Raw genomic sequence first — 12088 nt, 5'->3', positions numbered from 1 at the left:
ATTTTGTGACTTCCGTAGAATTATGTAAAGTAAAATCGGAGCATCCATGATGCTTACAATATTGCTTGCTAGAGATTAGCCCTTTCAAACGACTTTCATGTAACATAAACACAGTGAAGCTGTTAATTTGCATGACAAATTCACCGAGACCTACCGGAACGGTTTTCGGCTACGGTGATTGCAAACAAAGGTGGACAAAGATAGCATCACAATCACGCAATTTGTCTTCTTGCATCACGTCACGTCAGTGCCACATTTGATTTTTTAGAAAATAAATTCGCGTAATTTATCGGAAGCATATGGCTTGTAAAGTATAGCATGCCTAAATTATTTATCAGAATTAACATATGCCCTTTTTTGTTCTTCATAGAAGGTTGATATTTGATCTTTTCCCAGCAACTCAATGTTGAAAGGCATGGCCAAATAACGGAATAAAATGTCCGTAATATTGTTTCAACATTCTTGTCTACAACGTGGACATTCAGGTGGGTAAGGTGCACGAAAACCGAGAGAACTCAAAATTGCTTCGAACCTCGCCACAGCTGAAACAAATAATTCCCCTATTACCTGAGTACGCCACTAAGAATCCCGAAGGAACGAATGCCTTGACATTAGGCCTTCGTGGCAGGTAACTGTTTCACTACGTTTCACGCATGCAAAGTACTTTCTGCCAGGGCAAGTGCAACCTAGCAATCGTAGAAAAGCATCCTGCTTGACATTGAAATTTAACGCGGTACAAAACTTCTCTGAATCGAATAGCGCTGTACCTTTTGTTCGCTTTTACCGTCCCTGACATTGCGCCTTGATGCGCCACTTTGATCACTTGAGGCCACGGCCCATTGTATAAGTGTGTGGCGAGAACGTCTCATAATGAGACTTCTGTGAGTGAATGCCGACGTAACGCAATTTGCGAACACGGGATTTTTGATTGTTTTTCTTTTAGCCTTATGTACAGCACATCCGTCAGACATTATAATAGCCACAAGTAATGATATCTATAGAACTGCCGCAAATTAGAAAGTGTGTGTGCTTCCTGCAGGAAGATAGCTTGACTTGGATAAGCCGGGCTGGGTAAGGATATGAGAGCACTTCAGGTGAACGACGAAACAATTGTTCGGTGAACATAACTGAGAAATATTTTAGCAACCCGCCGTTACCTAAATATAGTGCTACTTCTTTTAACAGCGGCACAGTCTATGGCTAGGATCTCTAGATATCCTCGTGGTGTAATGTCACCGGAAGACTGTCCCCATCGATGGCTGATACTCGCATCTGTAACCGCTTATACTGTCGTTAAGCCTAGACCACAAGCACTAAGCAAATTGAAGTGAACAATGCACACATCATTTGAAATCATGCATACAACATGCAGAGCTGCACACCTTTCAATAAAGAACAAGCTCAAAGCAACCATCTCAACCACGTGATTGATGATAAGGCGCTCCTGTGCTTACATGCAATGCGAAGCACTCCTTGCATAGTGAAGTCCCTAGACTTTCGTATGTAAAATAAGCAGCCTATGAACTGACTGCCTTCTTTTTGCAGCACCTCTATGAACGGCGGCGTGCTGTCCAATTTATAATTACTCCCATCAATATCATTAGTCTAAAATATCATTACTACCTTTACTCTAAAGGCATAAAGCATTGCGTACCCCTCCCAGCAGTTGTAGTTGCGGTTTTGAAATGATTCTCTAGATATTCACATTCGTTAGGCCGGAATTGGGAGTCAATCGCGTAATATATATAACGAGCGTGAATATTTAGATTGGGGAAATTTCAAATATCCACAAATAATTTACACGCTGCGGTTAAGGTAGAGTTAATGTGAGACCTCATTCTCGTGTAGAGCTTCCCTCAATAAATAGGTGTCACGTAGCTTAAATAGCGTTAGAATTAGCTAAGGCCATGGCTATACGTATATATATATATATATATATATATACATATATATATATATTTAAAGCCCGGAAAGTATTCTTGCCAGGTCGTTGACCCTCGGGAGTGCGCCTGGAATCGTGAAATATTCGAATTCTCAAGTCGTGAAATTCACAGCAAGCGCAGCCCAAAATTTTAAGCAACCATCGTGATTAGTCAGCTCATCTCATAAATCAGCTGATGCTCCATATGAGTAGTCGGCACGACAATCAGCCAACAAAGCGGCATCAATAGCAGCGAGTTGAAAAGTGCAAAAGAAACGGTTGCTATCTCACATTTATTTCCACGAAGAGGTTGAAAATGTCATCCTCCATATTTAGCGTCTTTATCAAACCAACATTTGGGGCTATTACCTCTGCGGAAGCCTGCGAATTGAAGGACGATTCATTGTCGTATTCATTTGTCGTATTGGGAGTCGGTGTCCGAACCGTTCAATTTATTCCGCCTAGTTATGAGACCTGCTAACCTTATGGCTAGCTGAGATGTTATAGCGAAAACCCTGGCTCTGATCTCGCGTAATATCGCCTTTCCAGGGGGAATCTTTATTGAATGTGAAGCGTTTTTAAGAATTTTCTTGGGTTTGTTACGCGATTAATTTTTACGGTATATAACTGCTTCCGGGGTCTGTCTATCTACGTATCTATCTATCTATCTATCTATCTATCTATCTATCTATCTATCTATCTATCTATCTATCTATCTATCTATCTATCTATCTATCTATCTATCTATCTATCTATCTATCTATCTATCTATCTATCTATCTATCTATCTATCTATCTATCTATCTATCTACGTGTCTATCTATCCCTCTATCTATTTACTATCTATCTATCTATCTATCTATCTATCTATCTATCTATCTATATCTGTCTATCTGTCTATCTATCTATTTATCTATATCTTTTCCCATAAAGCTGAGTCACTGGATAGTCTAATGAGCTAGTCTAATGACTTGCTCATCGGGCTGATGTGCTCACGAAACTGGATTCAAAACTAGCCATCGTACCAACTAGGTTCACTGGATATGAGCACTGGATATGCGTAGCTCGATATATGGCACAGGATCCGTGCAGCTCTTCAATGAACCTCTATGAAGACAACTTCTGTAACCGGGTAAACGCAACTGTTCGTGTCGCTGTACAGAGACAAATGCAATGCTTTATAAGTTCTGCCGTATTGATCGCGTGACACATGGGGAATTTGCGGTGGTGCCCTTAGATGCCGCAGCGCATGCGCTAGAGGAGAAGCACGACAACCAGCACGTCTTTTCTATGCTACTGCATTGTCTCGCTGCATTGCTTCAATACTAATCTCTTTAACGTCACCATCGGTCTTAAGTTTACAATTTAGCAAGCTCATGACATGTTCTTACCAAGTGGCTCCGGTATCTCGGGTTCATCTGAAAACGTGAAAGTTTCGAAATACGAAGCATTGAAACATACCAGCAAATGAAAACCAGGCATGTAACTCATCGTCGTGAATCGTTAGCTAATCTTTTGAAGTAGCGCGGTCATCGTGTACAGCAGAACACATATATAAACTGACGGTAAAGAAATGACCATTAAAGCATTACCAATCTCAACTAGTCGAAAACATGTATATTGCAATCTGCTAGCTGGTTCATGTGTACATCTCAATGAACAACTTCCATAAATTTCCTCCGCGTTTAACATTACTCCCAAGCCTATATTTCTTGCAAACTATTTCTGTGGAATCCTGCAAGGCGAAAGACCATCCGAGAAACGCACAATTGTCTTAAGCTTACGGCATTTCGCAGAACTGAATTGCCATTCTTGGAGTCTGGTCTTCAAAGTGATCATTCGTTGAGTCTACTTGTGAGATCTGCTAGGCTTTTGATTAGCTCTTATAATTGAGGGACCCCGCTGGGAAGGCCTTGATCTCATGGCCGATCGCCATTCCACTGCAAATTTTTTGCTACATGTGAAGCTTCTCTTAAAAATTCTAATGTTTTAGAGCGCAGCTCTTTGGCGTCCGTTCCTGGGTTTCGCGTCGTCGTCGTCGTCGGCGTTGTCGTCGTCGTCGGCGTTGGCCTCGTAACCAGCTCGCCGACGAATCTGCTGCTCCGCCGCCGCGCATGCGCGCTGTCGGCTCTCCGGGCGAGGGAGGATGAAGGAAGGGAGGAGGAGAGACTGTGGAGGAGGGCTGGCTACACAAATGGCTCTTTGGCGTCCGTTCCTGGGTTTCGCGTCGTCGTCGGCGTTGTCGTCGGCCTCGTAACCAGCTCGCCGACGAATCTGCTCCGCCGCCGCGCATGCGCGCTGTCGGCTCTCCGGGCGAGGGAGGATGATGGAAGGGAGGAGGAGAGACTGTGGAGGAGGGCTGGCTACACAAATGGCTCTTTGGCGTCCGTTCCTGGGTTTCGCGTCGTCGTCGGCGTTATCGTCGGCCTCGTAACCAGCTCCGCCCCCCTTTCATCCCCCCAGCGCTAGCAGCGACCGACTGATACCGCTTTCGTGAGTCCGCTACCGCACTCACGAAAGACGTCGTGCACTTCCTGCAACTCGCATTAACCGTCCATCGATCCACACCGATGTTAGTAGTGAGGGACTTTAATGTTGACATAAAGACAAACAGCAATTTCCTAACACTTATGCGGGAGAACATCCCGTTCCTCTCGCTCGTAACGCGTCCCACGGCTGTGACAACCTCGCGAGGCACTTGTATAGATCTCGTCTTTGAGAATCAAGCATTGGTGTACCAAGTCGAACATATATCCGTCTATTTCTCCGACCACAAAGCTTCCTTCATGACTGTCAAGAACTGTTAGTGGAGTCTTTGTTAAAGGAATACGTGTGAAAAATAAAAAAAAAATTCTGTGATAGCGCATACATGTGTTGCTCGATTTCTTTGCCTCAATCTATCGAAAAGGTGAAACAGCTTATTTGCTGCGCTCAAATTTCGCATTAGGAAGTAACGTAATCGTCGGTAATTTTTTTTCTGTGTTTAGCATTTTTGAGTACCTAATGAACTTTTCGGGTCTGTCTGCCTGTCTGTGTGTCTGTCTGTCTGTCTATCTATCTATCTATCTATCTATCTATCTATCTATCTATCTATCTATCTATCTATCTATCTATCTATCTATCTATCTATCTATCTATCTATCTATCTATCTATCTATCTATCCATCCATCCATGTATTTACTATCTATCTATCTACCTATCTACCCATCTATCTATTTACTAGCTATCTATCTATCTATCCAGCTGTATATCTATCTCTCTATCTATCTATCTATCCATCTATCTATCTATCTACCTATCTACCCATCTATCTATTTACTATCTATCTATCTATCTATCTATCTATCTATCTATCTATCTATCTATCTATCTATCTATCTATCTATCTATCTATCTATCTATCTATCTATCTATCTATCTATCTATCTATCTATCTATCTATCTGTCTGTCTATCTATATATTTATCTACATCCCTTTTCAGGTAAAGCTGAGTCACTGGATAGTCTAATGAGCTAGTCTAATGACTTGCTCATCGGGCTGATGTGCTCACGAAACTGGATTCAAAACTAGCCATCGTACCAACTAGGTTCACTGGATATGAGCACTGGATATGTGAAACTGGATATATGGCACGGTATCCGTGCAGCTCTTCAATGAACCTCTATGATGACAACTTGTGTAACTGGGTAAACGCAACTGTTTGTGTCGCTGTTCAGAGAAAAATGCGATGCTTTATAAGTTCTGCCATAGCGCCACGCAATTGAATCCGTGACGTGCGGGGACTCTGCCACTAGATACGACTTATACCACTAGTTGGCGCAGCACGTGCGCTAGAGAAGAAACACGACAGCCTGCACATCTCAACTTTGCCATTGCGGTGCCTCGCTGCATTGCTTAAATGCTAATCTCTTTAACATCGGCATCCGTCTTAAGTTTACAATTTAGCAAGCTCATGACATGTTCTTACCAAGTGGCTCCGGTATCTCGAGTGCATCTGAAAACGTGAAAGTTTCCAAATGTACCAGCAAAAGAAGACCAGGTATGTCATTCATCGTGTGACTCATTAGCTTATCTTTTGAATTAACGCGGCCTTCTTGCACAGGACAACACATACATAAATTGTCGGTAAAGAAATGACCAGTATAGCAGTAGCAATCTCAGCTGGTCGAAAACATGTATATTGCAATCTGCTAGCTGGTTCATGTATATTTCAACGAACAACTTCCAAAAATTTGCTCCGCATTTAGCATTTCCTCCGAACCTATATTTCCGGCAAACTAGTCCAGTTCAGTTCAGTTTATTATTCTTTAAGTACAATGAATTGGTAAGAGACAATGTACAGAATAGGGTCCCAAAGTCAAAGACTTCAACTGGTTCCTCGGTTAATTATAACAATGTAGAGGTGTACTAAATAAGAGCAAGCTAACTAAAAGAAACACACACAATCGCGAAAATATATCATCGAAAATAAGATAAATGAAAACAAATTGAATGTACACAAGCCTATCGTGCAAAACAAAACATCTATCAATACACACAATTGACAAATGTAATGTAATGAACGACGTAAACTTAGTTGCACATAGTTACACAGTTCTGTGGAATCCTGAAAAGGCGAAAGATCATCCAAGAAAGCCACAATTTTCTTAAGCTTACGGCATTCCGCAGAACTAAATTGCCAGTTTTGGAGTCTGGTCTTCGAAGTGATAATTCGCTGAGTCTAGTTGTGATATCGGCTAGCCTTTTGGTTAGCTCATATGGTCGAGGGACCACACTGGAAAGGCCTTGAAATTATGGCCGATCGCCATTCCAGGGCACATTTTTCGCTACATGTGATGCTCTTCTTAAAAATTATAATGCTTTTTTTTTTAAATATTACACTAAAAGAACACAAACATTCACTTAACAGGACTAATGCTTCTCAACTAGAGTCACATTGTTTCAATTGCGGTTGTAAACTTTCGTTTGAAGACACAAAAATTCTTTCAACACAACAAATGCCGAACCACACGGGAAATAATCGAGGAATTCCACATTACATGTTTAGGAGAGACTTGCGTTAGTCATGAATCTTGGTCTCTGTTATAATGTGAATGTCAGTATCTTCGCAGCACGTGTATTAATCTGAAATAGAGTCTTTTTGTAACGAAAATTTTTTTGAAACGAAAACAGAATATATACGAAACGAAACGAAGTGTCTATATACATATATATACATATATATATATATATATATATATATATATATATATATATGTACATACATATACATAAATACATATATATTGCCACCTGGTGTTGTGAGCCAGCGAACATTCAGCATTGCGTGCCCAGCAAAACGGCGAAGAAGACGACAAAGTCGAAGATCCCGCGCCAGCTGGAGAACCGTCGCTCAGTGCTTGGCATTTTTCATCTCTGGCTGATCCTACTGTCACTTATTCTTGTCTTAGAGCGTGACAAACTGGTGCAGGTGCGGGGTAATTTAATCTATGCACCACACCCCTCCGAGCAGTAGGAGCTCCAGCCCCGTACCGGTGGTTACGCCTGTACACCGCGCCAGCAGAAGGATCCGTGGACAAGCCCCTGAGTTTGGACTCCTCCCAGAGAAAATGGCAGCTCCGACCACGCCAACAGGTGTGGAAGGCCCAACGCCGATTCATTGTACGCTGCTGAACCCGCGAACGCCAAATCCCTTCCACGGCGCCATACATGAGGATGTTGAAGACTGGCTGGTCCACTATGAACGTGTTGCCGCGTTCAACAAGTGGGATGACGCAGAGAAACTGAAAAACGTATATTTCAGCCTTAACGATGGTGCACGTGTTTGGTACGAGAACCGTGCAGATGCCCTAAATTCATGGGCAGAATTCAAACACCGCATTCGTGAGACGTATGCGAGCCCTGATCGCCGGGAGCGAGCTGAGCGTGATCTTCAGTCCCGTATACAAATGCCGAACGAAGGTGTCGCAATGTATGTCGAGGACATGACGCGTCTCTTTCGATGAGCCGACCCCAGCATGTCGGAAGAAAAGAAGGTGCGGTACCTGATGCGCGGAGTGAAAGAGCAGCTGTTCGGCGGTCTCGTGCGCAGTCCTCCCAAGACTGTGTCAGAATTTCTTTCCGAGGCCGTCACCATTGAACAGACGCTTCGGCAGCGGGCACCATCATACGAACGCCCAGTGAACGCCGCCTCACCTACGGACTTGTTCGGAGCTCTCGGGGGCCACGTCGATTTCTTCCGAGAGCTCATTCGTTCCGTAAATCCGCGAAGAACTCCAGAAGCTGTCGGTACCCTCACAGCCGACGCTCAACTCCTTGTCCAGCGTTCTCCGTGAAGAAGTCCAGCAAGCGCTAAGCGAACCACCCTTCAACACCGAAGCTCGACCACTAAGAACTGACAGCTCCCGCATGTCCTATGCGTAAGCTTTGAGGCAACCTGCCCCACCTCCCTCCCCGCTTCGCACCGTGTGCCCGGCCATGCTACAGCCCGTCCAATCGGCCTCGTATTACCAGGACCACCGACAGGCCCCAAGGAAATCAGACGTGTGGCGGGCACCTGATCGCCGTCCCCTTTGCTTTCACTGTGGCGAAGCTGGGCACGTCTACCGACAGTGCTCCTATCGAGAGCTCGGACTACGCGGATTTTCAGCAAACTCGCCGCGACCTAGGTTCGGCCAGCGTCCTCCTGAAATTGAACAATACGTTGCCCAACAGTGCGGATCCCCATCAACTCGACACCAGTCACGCTCCCCTTCGCCGCGGCGGTTTTCTCCGACTCGCCGTACGTATTCGAGTGTGGTGCGGGGTCGGTCGCCCAGCCCGCGCCGGGAAAACTAACCACAGCGACCTTCGGGGGCGAGGCCGCTCAGTCTGGACGTGCTCAAGGACCCCTACTGACGCGTACGCGGACCGACGATACATCGACGACGACGGTACCTGCTGATTACAGAAAAAGAATTTCCTTGGACATTCCTGTACTCCTCGACGGTCGTGAATTGACTGCGTTAGTGGACAATGGAGCGGATTATTCTATAATCAGCGAAAAACAGCCACCCTCCTGAAGAAAGTGACAACGCCTTGGAATCAAGTGCCAGTTCGTACAGCTGGCGGGCACATCGTCACCCCACTCGGCATGTGCAGGCAAGGCGTTTGCGTAGCAAGAAGCCTTATTGATCTCCATGATGGCCACTGTGAGGTTCTTGTCACGAACTTCAGCTACGAACACCGGCACCTTTTCCCCGGTACTGTCATCGCCTACGCCGACCCGATCGCCGACGTCACGGAGTGTTTTGTTTCCGAGGCAATCGACAATGCTGAACCATCTATACGCAACGTCGACATTAGTCCTACGCTTCCTGAAGAGAACAAACAACACCTCCGTGAGCTGTTGCTCCAGTTCCACTCTTGCTTTGCACGGTCGTCGAAGATACGTCAAACGTCGATTACGAAACACCGTATCATCACCTATGACGACGTGTCCCCCATACGGCAACAGCCTTATCGTGTTTTCCCGACCGAACGACATGCGATTCAAACGCAGGTGAAGGAAATGCTTCAAGACGGCGTAATACAGCCTTCATGCAGTCCCTGGTCATCGCCAGTCGTTCTCGTTAAAAAGAAAGATGGCACGCTTCGGTTTTGTGTTGACTACGAGAAGCTAAACAACGTCACAAAGAAAGACGTGTACCCGTTGCCTCATGTCGACGATTCTCTGGATAGACTGAGGCGCGCGAAGTATTTCTCCTCTATCGATCTGAAAAGTGGCTACTGGCAAATTGAAGTAGATGAGCGGGACCGTGAGAAAACTGCGTTTGTGACTCCGGACGGCCTTTATGAATTTAGAGTACTCCCTTTCGGCCTCTGTTCCGCGCCAGCCACATTCCAGCGAATGATGGATACAGTTCTCGCTGACCTCAAATGGAATAGCTGCCTCGTCTATCTCGATGATGTCGTTATCTTTTCGGAGACTTTTGACGAGCACCTTCGACGCCTTCGGTATGTACTCGAAGCCATTCCATCAGCTGACCTTATACTCAAGCCAGAGAAATGCCATTTCGGTTACGAGGAACTGAAGTTCCTTGGTCACGTCGTGAGCGCGGCATGTGTTCGGCCCGATCCCGAGAAGACTGATGCCGTAGCTACTTTTCCCACTCCAACCGACAAGAAAAGTGTCCGACGGTTTTTGGGCTTGTGTGCCTACTATCGGCGCTTCATTGAAAATTTTTCGAAGATTGCAGAGCCGCTATTTCGCCTTACACGTGACGACGTACCATTCCTCTGGACTGATGAACAACAGACTGCCTTTGCGGAGCTACAACGTCGATTGTCTTCTCCTCCCTTGCTCGGTCATTTTGATGAGGATGCTGGCACAGACGTACGCACTGACGCCAGCAATATCGGTCTCGGAGCTATCCTGGTGCAACGGCAAGACCGAACTGAACGAGTTATCGCCTACGCGAGCCGCACTCTGTCACGGGCAGAGTCCAATTATTCCACCACAGAGAAGGAGTGCCTTGCGGTTATTTGGGCTACTACAAAGTTTAGGCCGTATCTCTACGGGCGGCCATTTAAAGTGGTGACCGATCATCACGCTTTGTGCTGGTTGACCAACCTCCGAGACCCTTCTGGACGATTGGCACGTTGGAGTCTGCGACTCCAGGAATTTGACATCACCATCGTATACAAGTCCGGTAGGAAACATGAAGATGCTGACACGCTATCAAGAGCACCTGTTGCATCTCAGAATCCTGACGAGGAAGACGACAGCGCCTTCTTGGGAGCCCTCAGCAGACCGGACCTGCTCACTAAACAACGATCGGACGCTGAGTTAAGGCCCCACATTGATCACTAAGAAGGCGGCATCGAGCCCATTCCTCGCCCATTTTCGCGACGGTTGTCGTCATTTTGCCTTCGAGAGGGCATCTTATACAAAAGAAACACAGGTGCCGGCGACAAGCCACATCTTCTAGTAGTGCCTCAAGCCCTTCGCGACGACATCCTATTAGCCTGCCACGACGAGCCGACATCTGGTCACTTGGGTTACTCAAGGACTCTGGACAGGGTACGGCGAATGTACTACTGGCCTGGCCTGACTGCTTGCGTCAAACGCTACGTGAAAGGATGCCGTGAATGCCAGCGCCGAAAGTCACCACCCTTCAAGCCTGCAGGCCTTCTACGACCCATCGACCCTCCGCGTACGCCGTTTCATCAAGTTGGAATGGACCTTCTTGGACCATTTCCCTTGTCTTCCCCCGGCAATAAGTGGATCATTGTCGCAACTGATTACTTGACGCGTTACGCTGAGGCGAAGGCACCACCACGCGGGACAGCATCGCAAGTTGCCCAGTTCTTTATGCACAACATTGTGCTTCGGCATGGCGCACCATCATTCATCATCACTGACCGAGGGACGGCATTTACGGCGAAGCTTCTGGACGACATCTTGAAGTTGAGTTACACGACTCATCGAAAGACCACTGCATACCACCCTCAGACTAACGGCTTGACAGAAAGACTAAACAAAACACAGGCAGACATGCTCTCTATGTACGTCGATGTGCAGCACAAAACGTGGGATGAAATCCTGCCGTACGTAACGTTTGCGTACAACACTGCCACACAGGAAACTACACGATTTACGCCGTTTCACCTCGTTTATGGGCGAGATGTTCAAACTATGCTAGACGCCATGATTCCATATGAAGACATCGATCAGCTCGAGCAGTTAGCTCCTGGCGTCGAGGAGTACGTTCAGCGTGCCGAGGAAGCACGTCAACTGGCCCGTGTCCACATAAGACAGCAGCAGTGTACAGATGCCATAAGGTACAATCTTCACCATCGACAAGTTACCTATGAGCCTGGTGACCAAGTTTGGGTTTGGACCCCCATTAGACGGCGAGGCCTCAGCGAGAAACTCCTGAGCAAGTACTTCGGACCATACACAGTACTAAGGCGTTTAAGCGACGTGAACTATGAAGTGATTCCAGACGGAGACCTACCATCGCCCAAGCGCCGTTTACCACGCGCAGAGACTGTACATGTCGTCCGCCTCAAGCCGTATTTTGCACGCTGATGTTAAGTCTACTGGTGAAACAAACTCTTGTTTTTTTGCAGTCGTCGCGTCGTCCTGCAAAGAACTGCGAAGTGATTTTTTTTCTTTTTTTTT

General features: G+C 46.2%; 1 protein-coding gene across 16 annotated transcripts in view; it reads right to left on the bottom strand.

Annotated features, from left to right (window-relative positions):
- LOC135908912 (uncharacterized) overlaps window positions 1-12088 on the bottom strand; it is a 199097-nt gene that overhangs the window by 179463 nt on the left and 7546 nt on the right. For 10 of the 16 annotated variants that reach the window (XM_070524978.1, XM_070524991.1, XM_070524990.1 and 7 more), the window contains exon 5: window positions 5891-5917. The exons of the other annotated variants lie outside the window; for them this stretch is intronic. In XM_070524978.1, the coding sequence (XP_070381079.1) occupies window positions 5891-5917 (27 nt within the window). The remainder of the gene's footprint in view (window positions 1-5890; window positions 5918-12088) is intronic. 16 annotated transcript variants of the gene reach the window in all.

This window comes from Dermacentor albipictus, chromosome 9 (genome assembly GCF_038994185.2).
Source record: "Dermacentor albipictus isolate Rhodes 1998 colony chromosome 9, USDA_Dalb.pri_finalv2, whole genome shotgun sequence".
NCBI classification, from domain to species: Eukaryota; Metazoa; Arthropoda; class Arachnida; order Ixodida; family Ixodidae; genus Dermacentor; species Dermacentor albipictus.
This window is presented reverse-complemented; position numbering and strand designations above follow the sequence as displayed.